General features: G+C 36.8%; 1 protein-coding gene and 1 long non-coding RNA gene across 8 annotated transcripts in view; one reads left to right on the top strand and one right to left on the bottom strand.

Annotated features, from left to right (window-relative positions):
- The window catches only part of LOC112648411 (uncharacterized), a 160,747-nt gene that overhangs the window by 46,712 nt on the left and 99,221 nt on the right, over nucleotides 1-14,814 (bottom strand). The gene's annotated exons all lie outside the window — the stretch shown is intronic.
- The window catches only part of DPP10 (dipeptidyl peptidase like 10), a 1,271,598-nt gene that overhangs the window by 1,166,092 nt on the left and 90,692 nt on the right, over nucleotides 1-14,814 (top strand). For all 4 annotated transcript variants that reach the window (XM_025429711.3, XM_025429705.3, XM_025429721.3 and 1 more), the window contains 2 exons: nucleotides 5,102-5,256; nucleotides 13,380-13,477. In XM_025429711.3, coding sequence (XP_025285496.1) covers nucleotides 5,102-5,256; nucleotides 13,380-13,477 — 253 coding nt within the window. The remainder of the gene's footprint in view (nucleotides 1-5,101; nucleotides 5,257-13,379; nucleotides 13,478-14,814) is intronic.

The following is a 14,814-nucleotide window of genomic DNA, read 5'->3' as shown; positions in this document are numbered from 1 at the left end:
GAAATTACATTCATCCATTCATTGATTCTACATAATTATTGTGCACTTACTAAATCCCAGTAAAACTGGACTATGACAGGAAAAAGAAAAAAAAAATTAGAGATGCAGCCATGGAAGCCAGAGGAAGATAGACTAATAAAGCTGAGTTTCAGGAGGTCAAACAAACTAAAGATCCCATAGTTACTGTTGGATTTGCTACCAGAAATTGATAAGAGCAAAATCAGTTAATTTGTGGTACCAAAAGCAAGATTGCAGTGGATAGAGGTGTAAGCAGGAAGTGAGAAGGTTATGCATATAGACAATTCTTTTAAGAAACATGACAGTGAGATACAGAAAATAAAGGGGGGAAAATAAACCATAGACCCATATGGCTGGCAGCAGCATATTCAGGAAATCTTATCTGCCTAAATTGATAAACTATAAATGGATAAAATCAGCTTACTTTCCAGAGTAGCATGTTAATCTGCATGCAATGATTATATATTAGTTTTCGGTAAGTACTTTGTGTTGAGGCTATGTTTTTAAGTGTCTTTGATATAAAACAACATGTGTTGAAAACTCCATCTGTTCTGCAGTGAGATTCTCTAATCATTGTAATAAAGACAAAGAAGACCAAACCTTCATTGACATGGAATGGAATGCAATTTGTAGAAATGCATTATTTGTAAATAATCTAATATAATTAACACAGGAAGTTTCAGTCCATGAGTAAGAGTCCTTATTAGTTACAGTTGAAGAACTGTGTGTGTTATCCAAGAGAAATCTTAGGCAGATGCATATTAAAGATTCTTTTGTTTACCTCCTTCCCATTTCAGTTAGCTTTATTTTGGGACCTGAAGGAAGTCATATAACTCTCTGTGTGTACGACTTTACTATTTTAACATTTGTGTGAGGAACAACTTTAGGCATAGATCATTCTAAAATAAAGTAGAGTAGTGATACCTAGTTTCTGCTGAATGGTGCTCTCAAATCTGGGCCATTCTTACTCTTGGGAAGTACTTGCACACACATACTTAAGCACCTAGGATACAGCTCATTTCTTTAGGAACCCTGAGTGTTGATTTTAGACAACACAATCTGATCTCTCTGTACCTTCAAGGCTCATGAGACCAAGAGTTTATACTCAGTTTGGGTTCAGCATTTTTTTTCCCTCAGCGTGTCATGTGGATGACTCATGTCTCCTCATATGAATTTTAAGTAATTTGTACAAGTCAGGGTCAGGATTACAATTTGAAAAACAATGGACCATTCAAAGGAATATACACAATTTTATCTATGAAGGGGCCACTTGTCAAAGAAAAGGGTTATGTAGCAACTTGTAGCTAGTAATGATTTCGTCATTAACAACTGCAGTGAGAAGGGTAAGCTGTTACTAGAACCTAGAAGGAGGGAATCCTATAGTTTCTGCAGTAACAGAAGCAGTAAGTTTTGGCTGAGGAACATAGCCAGACACACATGTTTCTAACAGGTGAGAACCAAGAGAATAAATACCGTGCACTAACTTTATTCTCTTCATTTGATTTGTCTGGTTTCACACTGGCCATAGCCAACAAAAACTCAGAGATCATGGGGATATTATTTATTCAAATAAAAATTTCATGTCCTGAAAGAAGACATGAAGTTCCATCTGCTACTGTTTCATTGTAGAGTAGTATTAGTCCAGTTTATATATCTGTCTGAAATTTTTAACTACAGCCAACACTTTTGTTTTCATGTAAGGTTTTGGGGCAAATGTCCCCATTAAGAAAAAAAAAATAAAGGTCACCATAGGGCCTTAACTAGTAATCCTGGTTCCCTCTGTCAACTACTCATTCCTTTTTCCTTTTACCTTCTGCCAGCATTTTGACTATACAGGTCATTTGCCTGGTGGGATCAAACCAAAATTTTATCCCTGCCAAATCTTATTCCTTTGCTTCTTTTTCCTAGGTTCCTACAATTTCAGTTTTCCATTGAAATGGAATTTGAAATGTGGAAATGTAGAATTGGAAAATGAGATCTAGTTGGACAAAGGAGTATTTGTGAATCTGCTGAGTCCAGACATACTCTTTCTTTGCTCTCTTTTATATAGTGAAGACACACATTCTTCCTGGCAGATAAGCTTAAGCATCAGACAAATAGTGACTATGCATTCTGTTAGTTTCTTTTTCCCCCAGTCCTTTCGAGCCCTACATGGTCAGGGGGGAATTTCAGCTTCCAATTCAAAGGAACAGAAGTATGACATTCCCACCCTTAGGCATTAGGACTTCTAAACCCACTGATCTCCTTATCATGAAGAGAAGAAACAAAATATATCCCGTGGGGTAATGGTGTGATAGTGATAGAGAATGCTACATTTCTACCATTTGCTTTCTGGCTATGCAAGAGTGACACTTGCATGCTGTATGGGGACATCCAGACTTCAAGGTTGTTATAGTGTCAAAACTGAGAAAGAGAGAGACTAGTTTGTGCTTCCATCAAGCCAGGTGTATATAGCTAACAGAGAACAGTGAATTTCCTGGTCCAAGCTTCTTGACCTTCTTTTTGCCATAAAATATTTTCTGTTGGGTGGTGATGTAGTGTGGGTTATTGTGGTGATGGATAAGCTATTCTGTAAATCCATGAAGAGCAGTGGTAACAGGATTTCAAGCAGCAGAGGCATAGCTATACTAGACTATGTGTCTATCTTTGTAATGACAAAATGCTACCCCTTCTCGATGGAATGCTTCCTGTGTAATCTGCCTGCCACCAGGTAGCCAGCTGGTCCTGCTGCGAAATAATGCCATATCAAGTTTAATGACAGCCCCTATTATTGGCAGGTAGTGATGGGAGCCAAAGCAGACTGACATGAGCTCAGTAGTCATATTGTTCATCTGATTATCCAGAGCCAACTCTGCTATGGATGTGTTCTGGTGGATATTTAAATAGGACACTAATATCTACATATTTTTACATATTTTTTACCCCTCTTGATAAGTCGATGCAGTTATCTTTCCCTATACTTCCTTGTCATTAATTTCCATCATCCCATAACCCCAGTCAGGCCTTTTATTAGTTACTATGCATGAGTCAGGATAGGTCCATGCTTCAAGCCAATTCTCCTTCCACAAGAAGTGAGAAACTAAAGATCTTGTTCAAAAGTCAGCCGACTGGAAGAATTTATGTTTACTTTAGTCTTTTAGTGCCACTCTTCAGGCTGTAGTACAGAGCTTATCCAATTCTCGACCCTCCAAGTATAGCACATACACACACACACCCATAAACCAGGTCTGCTTTTGTTCTTGCCCTGCCAGCTTAAATTAAAAGCACATCTTGAGGTTTAGTTTGAGCTGGAAGAGAGAGGGTAAAACAGAACATGCAATATTCTGGATGTTTTACTTACACATTCTGTCCCAATCCCTTCTATTTTATGGTGGGATGTTGCTGTATATATTCAGTTTTATGGTCAGTGAATGAATGAGGTAACAGTCAGTTCATGATGGGTAGTTTGGGTTCCACAGCCACTTGGTATCCCGTGGTCAGGCTAATTGTTTCTGCAAGAGCCCAGTAGAGCTGCTTTTGAAAAGGAGAATATTTATCAGCACAAGAGGAAATGGCCTTCCTTTAAAGCTTGTAATGCCTGTGTTTTAATTGCCATATAGTGAGTGCCAGAAGCTCCACACAGCATCTCTGTTTACCATGCACAATTACATTAGCATTGTTATCTGCTGGGTCACAAGGTAAAGATGGGCGGGAAGGTTGTACCATGGCCTTGATCTGCTGCATAGTCCTATCCTGCAAAGGCTCTGCTCAGAACAGAAAGCTTTATAGGTTATCTGGGAAGTAGAACAGGACAGCATATGTGAATATGTTTTAAGTTGTTATTCAAAATCTGAAGAGTCTATTCCCACTTTACTTTTGCATAAGTACGATTCCAACAAATTTTCTCTCATTTTAGAAAAACTATCCCAGTAAATGCTATGGTACTAGATCTCTAAACTCTCCTCTAAGGATACAGACTCTTAAACATTATAGGAATTTATCTTTCACTCTGCCTTAATGCAGAGGATGTTTAACTCCCTTGGATAGAGGCTGCCTCTGTCAGCAAGAAGGTTTGTGGGAATTTAGAGGTTTGACATCTTCAGCCATAAAATTAGACACATATAGCAACATTCCACTCCCTTTTCTGAGTCTCTTACTGGTATTCATCATGGTATCTGTCAGGGTACGAAGTTAGCACATTCAGTAATCTGAAGAAGTTTTATTTATAAAGAGACCACATTTACAAAGTGAAATCATGAAGGACTGAGCTATGATCTAGACTAGTAGCAACCAAGCTATGACCCCTGTGACCACAGAGATGAGCCATTACAAGATTAAAAAAAAAAAAAAAAAAGGAGAAAATTTCACAGAAGAGACTGCATTGACAGGAATAGTGACATCATTTAAAGCACGCAGCTAGACTGAAGTGACATTTCAGGATAGAGCCAAGGGAATATATACTCTGACTTTACTCTCCTCCTTCTAATCTCTTGCCATCGTACCATAAAGGCTGTGCCCTGGAGGGCATGGCAGCCCTTTTGCTATAGTTCACCCATATTAATTTTCTGAACCAGAAAGCAGGTATAGACAAATGAAGAGTGGATCTGGGGTCACATGAAAGATATCCAATATATTTCTCATTCTCTTTCTTCAGAGCTTAAAATAGTTTCATGAATCCAGAGGGGATTCGACTTATTCAATGAAGAGAGTGGATATTTAACTTGTTTGATGATGGAAATATGACTGAATGCAAATGTGAATGAATGGTGACAAAATACAGTTTTATGCCATATTTCAGTGTTCATTTACTGTTCTTATTGTTTTTATTCCAATAGTGCTTCCATTTTCCCTGTTCATGTTGCTGACAGTCTATGAAATCCTGGCTTCATTGCTTCATCATTCTTTCCTTCCATTCTATCTCTTATCCTGTGACTAAAAGGATAACTCAGAAATAGAGAATTCTCTATGACATTGATAAAAGCAAAATCTGACACATTGTATAGAAAAAAATGTCTATGTGCAATGGAGGTTTCAAGGACAGATGTTTGTGGGTCACTGAGCCCACATCTCTACAGTTGGTTTTAATAATACTCATTTATTCTAGAGGAACTTCTGCATTCTCACATTGCCCACTGGTGGTCACCAGATGGAGAAAGGCTTGCTTTCCTGATGATAAATGATTCGTTGGTGCCTAACATGGTTATCCCTCGATTTACTGGAGCGTTGTATCCCAAAGGAAAGCAGTACCCATATCCTAAGGTAAGTAACGTGGAAGTACTAGTTTTTTTTTTTTTTCTCTCTCTCCACACCAAGAACTAGATTGATAGTATCCTTTGTTCATGAACAAGTTGTCTTTGTGAAAAAAAAAAAAAAGAAAAAAAAAAAAAGAAGCTTTTCTTACTGGTCAGACTCCTCTTTTAGAGCTTGCAATAGCCTGCACACAGTGTTCTGGTAGGAAGAAGTAGAGATGATTCAGGGCTTGGGAACTGCCACTTTTGCTGCATTTTTTTTCTTTGATTCTTTTGTTTTCCCTCACCTTCCCAGTTAGAAAGGAGATGAGGGCCAGCAACGATGCCAGGGTACAGGTTTCTCCAAAGTACATTCTGTTTGTTAATATTTGTTATATTATAGTTGTTACTAGGTATTATAAGGGAAGAAAAAGTCCCACGGTCAAATAAGTTGAAAATTCTTGTTAAAAAAAAAAATCCAACTTCTTGCAGATGCTTTCTTAGAGCACTTAATATACTATATGTTAATGTGCATTATAAATCTCCCATAAAAATTGACTAAGCATAAAGTATCTCTAGTAAGGGATAGACTAAGCATAAAGAATCTCTATAAAGAATAGACTAACATAAAGAATCACCGATAAAGAAGAGACTAAGCATAAAGAATTTATTAGTATTAGTATTAACATCAGCATTATTTTGGCAGAGCATACTCTGGAACATACTTTATAACATGATGGGGTAGAGCCATAGCCAGGCGTAGCTAAGATAGATAGAATTGTTTTATTGAGTGAGGCAAATATGGAAATCTTGCCCAGTGAGCAACACTATTTTCAAGTAGAGAGCAGGTTGCAAAAGCATCTGGAGTGTAACTATTTTTTTCTCTTGCATGGCGTTTTTGATAACTTGAGGTCTCTTTGTTAAAATGCATTTATCCTATGTTTATATTACAAAGAAAAAAGGCTCATGAATGAGGCTGCCTGTGTATTAATCACATAAAGAGGTCTTATAGGAAACTTTTTTTTTTTTAAACATTTTTATTTATTTATGACAGTCACAGAGAGAGAGAGAGGCAGGGACATAGGCAGAGGGAGAAGCAGGCTCCATGCACCGAGAGCCCGACATGGGATTCGATCCCGGGTCTCCAGGATCGCGCCCTGGGCCAAAGGCAAGCGCCAAACCACTGCGCCACCCAGGGATCCCATAGGAAACTTTTTAAACTCCACTTTATACATTTCAGCTCTTAACCAGGTAAGAGATGGCTGCTAACTGATTTAGAAGCTATTTTTAAGCCATTCCTTTAGGGAGCTGTACTCTTCTGTTTCCCAAGCACAATAGGTTTCATACCTTTCAACTTGTACATTACATTAATTGGGCAAGGTATTGGACATATTACCCATCACACAGATTATTCTATACTTGCAGTGAAGGCATGGTTAGGGTAGGCATGACTTTTATTTTCCTATCTTCCAGCAGACTCAAGTTACTTAAAGTGGGACAAGGAGGAAGGAAGGAAGGGATAGAGGGAAAGAGGGAGGGAGGGAAAGAGGAAAGGAGGGAAGGAGAGAGAAAAACAGCCTTGAATATAGAGAATCAGGGATAAGAAGAATGTTTCCTCTGTGAGATTCTGTACCACCTGTTTTTTTGTTTTTGGGGTTTCTCCCCCTGTCAATCTTACCTTCCTTCCATAGATTGTAGTATTAACTGACTGGCCTATAGCTGAGAAGGACACCCGGGTTGAGAGGAATCTGATCCTGTGATTTGAATTATTATGTTTAGGGTCTTCTTTGTATATAAATTAGAAGGCACATATACTCAGTGCTGGATATAAATTAGGCACATGTACTCGGTGCTGTTCAGGAGAAAATGGCAACCTGACCTAACAACAACAACAAAATGATCATATTCACCAGGAGATTTTTTCTTGTACTTCATGTATATGACTTATGAATTCCAAGTATAGATTTAGTCCTGTTTTACGAATGAAAGTTTGTTCCTCTGTAACACAACTGTACCTGTCTTTCCCCCAGAGAATGAGTGAGAAAACTTCTCCAATGTATTAATTCTCACATCATTTGATTTAATTACGATAATGAAAGTTCACCTTGACAATTTATTTATTTTTATTTTTTTTTAAACTTTTTTTTAAAATTTTTATTTATTTACGATAGTCACAGAGAGAGAGAGAGAGGCAGAGACACAGGCAGAGGGAGAAGCAGGCTCCATGCACCAGGGAGCCCGAGGTGGGATTCGATCCCGGGTCTCCAGGATCGCGCCCTGGGCCAAAGGCAGGCGCCAAACCGCTGTGCCACCCAAGGATCCCGACAATTTATTTTTTAAGCTTTCATTTATTCATTAGAAAAAGGGAGAGAGCAAGCACAAGCGTGGGGGACAGTGGGCAGAGGGAGAAGCAGACTCCCCGCTGAGCAGGGAGCCCAAGGCGGGGCTGGATCCCAGTACCCTGGGATCATGACCTAAGCCAAAAGCAGATGCTTAACCAACTGAGCCACCCAGGCACCCCTCACCTGACAACTTAGATACAAAACAAAGTGGGGTATAATGAAAAGCGTATGTGAATAGGCAAATATTCACATACGACTATTCAGTTTGTCCACCGCACAAAGCAAATAAAATCAGCCCCAGGGAAGGAACAACTTTTTATAATTCATTTCGCAAGAGGAGTGGGGATTTTAGGACTCACACAGAAGAGCCTTACACAATACGTGCATTTTCAAATTGCCTTCTCGGTTAAGGGCTGCTGGCACTTGAACTTGGACACCCCTAGGCCTCATAACTTTAACAGACTAAGAAACAAATAGATAAATAGTAATGTCTGAGAAAATGTAATTCAGAAGATGCTGGGTTGACAAACCTAGACACTTTGTTACTAATAGGTTATTATTTAATTATTTAATATTTCTTAATAGTAAAACTGGGCCTAAATTAATGTTTGCTATTGTACAAGTCATGTTTGCTAATAATAGGCTTCATATTTTCAGAGTCAGTTTTCATTTCCTTTTTTTCCCTTATTTGGACCCCCTCACAATTACCTCTGTTTACAAATGGACAAACCAAGCTCTCTTAAAGGCTAAGTCCTTTTATAAAAGTCACAGTTCTTTTGAGAACAGGGAAATAACTCAAATTTATTGATCTGCCCCTCCCTGTAAAACTATGAGAGGTTAACCCGTATCTCTGAAGACATAGCTGGAATCAAAATTAACTTTACGTGAAGTTAACAAATTCATGTGGAACTCTGTTTTCACCATTTATTCCTAATGACTTGGCTATATATGAGGTGGGATATAAACAGGATTCTTAGTCTCACATCTAGATAGATAGATAGATAGATAGATAGATAGATAGATAGATAGATAAGGATTTGTAAAACAAGGTAAAAGCCCCAAGTATGTGTTAATGACTACAATTGAGGAGTATTAAATGTAAAATAAAGATAGCTATTCTAGTAGACAAGCCAAGAGAAAGAATCCTAAGTGCTCAGGCGTTTTTTAGTAGGAATCCCGGCCCAGGTACATGAAACAATAGGACTCAAAAAAACAGTCTGGGCTTGATCCTTGTTCTTAGGTAAGTTTCAGTATCATTTTGGATATATTACTTGAACTTTGAAAGTCTTATTATTTTCTACTCTGTTTTTTTTTTAAATGTCTGTTAGTTCTTCCACTTACAACTGTATTATTTTGATTTGCTCTTATTTTTGTAATAAACCTACAAAACGTAGTACTTTATACATTGAAGTAATTCACAGAGTTCACACTAAATTGTGCCTCAAATTAAACTAGATTAAAATGAGTGTAGCAAATACTCGATGTGGTCAGATTTACTAATGAAATACTTACACTAAACAAATACAATTGTATTTTACTTAATTCAGCATGATTCAGAACTCATAAAATACTCTATCATTAGCAATTCAGCACAAAAGAGATGCACAGTTCTATGTCAGTAACCTCAGGTTAATCTTCTTAATTAAAGCATTATCTCGTTTAATGACAATTTAGTTGCCAGTAAAATAAGGTTAATTATTATTGAGGCTTGTGTTTCAGAATCATAGAGGAAGGATTCTGTAGATATGCAGTCTTTCTGGCAAATGTGACTGTAAAAAGCAAATAGACGAACTCTTCTAATTTGCAAACTATTGAAATGATCCAAATATTAAAAGGTACAAATGAACTTGCAATGTGCACTTAATTTCAAAACTTCATGGAGAGATAAAAATCTAATTGAGATTATAGAATGTTGGATGGCTGAAATTTAGAAACAGCCTGATGTTTGCTTTTTGTCTAAAATTGGCCACATGTATACACAACTTTTAATTTGTTTCCCTGTAAAAGCTAGGATATCAGTGATCCTATCCAGGTAAAAACATACCAAGCTGCAGACATTAAAAAATAATTGCCTTAGTATGGTAATAACCATATGTATCTTTGACAAAATATGTAATAAAATTATTCATCATTGAAAAGAACTGACAAAAAGATCAAATTTAATTTCTCTTTTTCTTAATGAGCTAACTGAAGAATTTTAAAAATAGGCAGAATTTTTCACCAACTAGAAAAATCAGTGTCTTAATGAAATTATCTTTTTAATTCAGTACTATATACTATTTTAGACTTAAAAAAAATTAGACTTTTTAAGGACGCCTGGGTGGCTCACAGTTTAGAGCCTGCCTTCGGTCAGGGGGGTGATCCTGGAGTCCCAGCTCGAGTCCCACATCAGGCTCCCTGCAGGGAGACACAGAGGGAGAAAGGCAGAGACACAGGCAGAGGGAGAAACAGGGATCACGGCCTGAGCCAAAGGCAAACGCTCAACCACTGAGCCACCCAGGTGCCCCAATTTTAAACATTTTTATATATAATCATCTTGTTAATCCACATAACAAAATTATAAGATATTTATAGCTACAGAAAGGAAACCTACTTTGGCTCAAAACTTCTGACTTGTAGACATATTCTCAGTGAAGCGTCTCATTTTTTATAATCCAATAAATTAATACTTAAGGATCTTTAACATCTTGCCCCCAGTTATATTCAGTATATTGCAGTCAAAATGTAAACCCAGGTTTCTCTGACTCATAGGTTAAGCTAATCCAGTTCTCATTTTTACCAGCACTATCAGCCTCATCTGAGAAACTGTTAGAAATACAGATTCCCATGTCACATGACATGAGAAATACTGATTAAATCTTGTTAAACAAGCCCTCCAGCCCTCTGTAATTCATTTATTTTTTTTTTATTATTTTTAAAGATTTATTTACTTTAGAGAAGCATGAGTGGAGGGAAATCAGAGGGAGAGGACAAGCAGGTTCCTGAGCACAGAGCCTGTTATGGGGCTTCATGCAGAACCCTGAGTTCATGACCTGAGCCAAAATCAAGTTGGACGCTTAACCCACTATACCACCCAGGAGCTCTCTGGGTAATTCTGATGCAGGTTAACACCTTTGATAACCACTGAGCTGTAATATATATTAGTGTGTGTGTGTGTATATACATATATATATATATATATATATATATGTGTGTATTACTACATATACTAGTAATAATATATTACTACTAATAATATATTACTGAAAAAATAGACATGTGTCAGTGTCTTATAAAACTTGCACACAAAAAACAAAAGATAAAAAAATAAAATTTGCACACAATTACGGTTATCTGAGAGTCTTGTTAAAATACAAAATCTTAGGTCCATATACCTAGAGATTCTAATTTTGAATCTGTGTTTGGCCCAGATTTGTGTTTCTAAGTTTCCAGGGGATGCTGATGGGTGCTGCCAAAGATCAACACTTTGAATGGCACTACTAAATATTATGTCCCAGCTCTAATTTTTAATATACCTGGTCAAACTAGAGAAATGGCTAGATTGAAAAATATGGATAAAGCCAATATTTTCAGGGAAGATCATGGAAGTTCAATTGAAATGGGAGTGATATGAAAGGGAACTCAGTTTGTATGGTAGGAGGCTAAATTGCCCAAGACAAATGTGCCCAGTTATTTGAGGGTTTTAGAACAATGAAAAGCTTTATAAAATCTGACACCAGAGCCTTCTCTGTGAGACAGGATCATAGCTTATCTTCTAAGAACCCCTTCACTGTATGAACTATTTCCATAATATCTCTTTATAGCTTTGCGTTTTTACAGTAAAGGATTTCCCTAACTCCTTTATTTGGCTCAAAACTTCTGACTTGTGTATGATGTACCACCACAGATGTGCTTGTCATTTTTGTTTGGGACTTTATTTTTTAGAGTGGTTTAAGCTTCACCACAAAATTGAAAGAAAGGTACATATGCCCCCTGCACTCACACATTCAGAGAGCCTCCCACAATATCAGTACCACTCACTACAGCAATACATTTGTTACAGCCGATAAAGCTACACTGACACATCATAATCACTCAAAGTCCACAGTTTACATTATAGTTCACTACTGGTGTGGTACATCCTGTAGGTTTGGACAAATATATGATGACATGTATCCATCATTATGGTATCACACAGTATATTTCATTGCCCTAAAAATCCTCTGGGCTCCACCTATTCATCCCTCTGTCTTCCCTGCCATACTAGTTGTATTTAACAGGCTAACACAGTACTTGAGGACTATAATGGACTATTGATGGAATATATTTTGTTGCTTCTGGTCCTGTTCAACTTTGGGTTTTGTCAATGCCAATTATCTGAACATGGATTTTTCTTTCTCATCTTTAAGTCACTTTTATAATTCTCCTTTGATTCTTGTCAGTCTTCTATTTTGACCCACTTTTAATTTCCTTGACTTTCTTTGTACATCTCACATACTCTTCTCCTGAAATCTCAGCCACACTCCAATGACACATCAGTACTTTGTTTAGGAACACACTGCACCACAAGTAGTCAACTGAATCTATAAATCATTTATTGATGTAAACATTTTCTTACTTATTCAAACTGCTTGAGATATATGGTGAAAAGATCCCTTTTTTGCCCCCTACTAATTCACAGTATATTTAGAAAAACTTTGGGGGCCTTTGCCTAGGAATGAACTGAAGGAAAACCACAGCAGGGAAGGGAATCCTGGGTTTAAATATTGACTTCCTCAGTTATTAGATATCCATCTTCCATGGTTTGCTTAGCTTCTCCATTGTTATCTGGAAAATGGGTATAATTTCATCTTTGAACAGAAGTAAGAATATTTAGTAAGATAATTCATGTAGTGCCTCCACTATAAACTATGAGCCAGAAATATACTAATGTTCTAGGCTAGCTATAACCTATGATCACAATCCTTCTACTCATCTAACTATGCACTTAGTGAGGGCAGACTGCTCTGTGGCCACCACTTTCCGAGGTACACTTTAACACCCCATGTAGTATTCACTAAAGTTTAAAAGGAAACCTAGGGAGAAGGGAAGGAAAAATAAAATAATAATAGAGAGAGAGGCAAACCATAAGAGACTCTTAACTATAGAAAACAAACTGAAGGTTGCTGGAGGGGAAGTGAGTAAGGGGGTATTGGGTAATTAGGTGATGGGCATTCAGGAGGGTACTTGATGTAATGAGCACTGAGTGTCATATGCAACTGATGAATCACTAAATTCTACCCCTAAAACTAAAAAAGAGAGAGAAAGAGAAAGAAAAGAAAGAAAAAGAAAAGAAAAAGGAAAGTAAACCTATGAATTCTTAATGCAATGGAATGGATTAGGTATTGGGGAATTTTAAGCATGTGCCACCCAGATTGGCAAATCTTATTTATTTTTTATATTTCTTATTTTTTTTAATTAGCCAAGATTTTTTCTCATTGCATTTCTTATCCTATAATGTAAGTAGCAGCTTGTTCTACTAGTTGTTCTGTAAAGCCAGCCCTCCTGGTGTCACTCTAGGGAAAGAACACAGTAGCAATGAATGAATGAATAAACTCATCTTGATTTTCCATCACCTTTAATTGTCTGACTAAAATGCTTGAGAAACAGCAATCTACAGAAACAATTGGAGGCAATCAGGTTGTTGAATCTAAAATCATTTCTACTTCAGAGAAATTAAACTTTTTCCCTGTTCTAACACAAAATTGTAAAGGAATCACACCACATTTTCTTTTTTTCCTCAATATATTTTAATGCTCAATATATTTGTATTACAACCTTCATTTTCTCAAAGGCAGGTCAAATGAATCCAACCATCAAATTATATGTTGTAAACCTATATGGACCAACTCATACTTTGGAACTCATGCCTCCCGACAGCTTTAAATCAAGGTATGCAATTTCCATTTTACTTTTACTTGGAAATGGTTATTTTTACTTCAATTATCATTTTGTTGCAATTTAAAGAGATGTGATCAGCTCAACAAATCCACTTGAAAATAAATATGAGGTTGCCCCATTAGTGCAGGAATGAACTCATTCTGTGTTTCTTGTTGTTCCCAGGGAGCATTTAAAGTTTCAAGGTGATTAGCAGCACCACAAAATAACTAAATGTAGTAATGTTGAGAATTAGACTTTTTGTAGGAGATGTGACAGGGAGATGGGGGCAAAGGATAATTTTCTATTGAATGTTCTTCCTGAAAATAGTTACTCCATTTTTTTTAAATGGTCCTCTTTAAATGAGTACAATCTTCCTAGAATTTGTATAATTATTTCTAGCAGAAATTCTCCCCATAGCTTGGGAGTGATTCCCTAGCTTTCTTCCCCAGGCAGGGAAATACAATGAGATATGGTTTCAAAATATCCTACATAAGAAGCTTTCTTATCTAAGAAGTTAGAATGGAGAGAAAAGAGACACATTTTATGTGTCAGAAGCATAATTTCAATATTAGTAAAATCTCCAATAACACAAAATGAATCAAATAATCATGTGGATTTTGAAATTCAGAGTGGTCTTAAACTTCAAGGGTATTCTTTCAAATAGTACAACCCTTTGAAATTTAACAATGGTCCTAGAGATGGAATAGGTAGCTGATTTAGGACAATACTTTCATGCTATTGAATGATATGGGGCTAAGCTCAAACTTTGTTTTGATGCCAGCAACAATCAGTGCTGGGGGACTGATTCAAATATAAATTTCATTAGAAAGTTGTTCCATTAATGTATTTGGGGAAATTCTATCACAGTTGAGGATTTTCACAGACAGTGCTGCCTAGAGTGTGTGGAAATTTTCCCTACTTGTAAAGTTATTAAAAATATATGGACTGTTTACACTGGAAGGGCACCCATAAATACCTAATACAACCTGTTCCTATTTTTGATGGAAAAGATGAATAGGAAAAGATGAGGCCCAGAAAGAAAATTAGTTGGTAACAGAGGGAGAAAATACGGTAAAGCCTGTTTCAAGTTATAGAGCATTTCATGCAGATCATGATAGAAATCCTTACAGGGCCTTTGGAATTGATATTTAGAATGCAGTAGAGTTAACTAAATCAGATAGGAACTCTACTGAACTTTGTCTACCAAACATGAAAGTATTCATCACAAATGAAGCAATTATGGAAGCCATTAGTATTTTATGTGGTCTTATCTTAGCTCTTATCTTTTTCTCTGATTTGTTTAATGCTCAAACTGGAGTGTTTGAGTCACATCTCTTCCACCACTTCGT

This window comes from Canis lupus, chromosome 19 (genome assembly GCF_003254725.2).
Source record: "Canis lupus dingo isolate Sandy chromosome 19, ASM325472v2, whole genome shotgun sequence".
Taxonomy (NCBI): domain Eukaryota; kingdom Metazoa; phylum Chordata; class Mammalia; order Carnivora; family Canidae; genus Canis; species Canis lupus.
The sequence above is the reverse complement of the archived record's forward strand: the minus strand, read 5'-3'. Positions and strand labels throughout refer to the sequence as shown.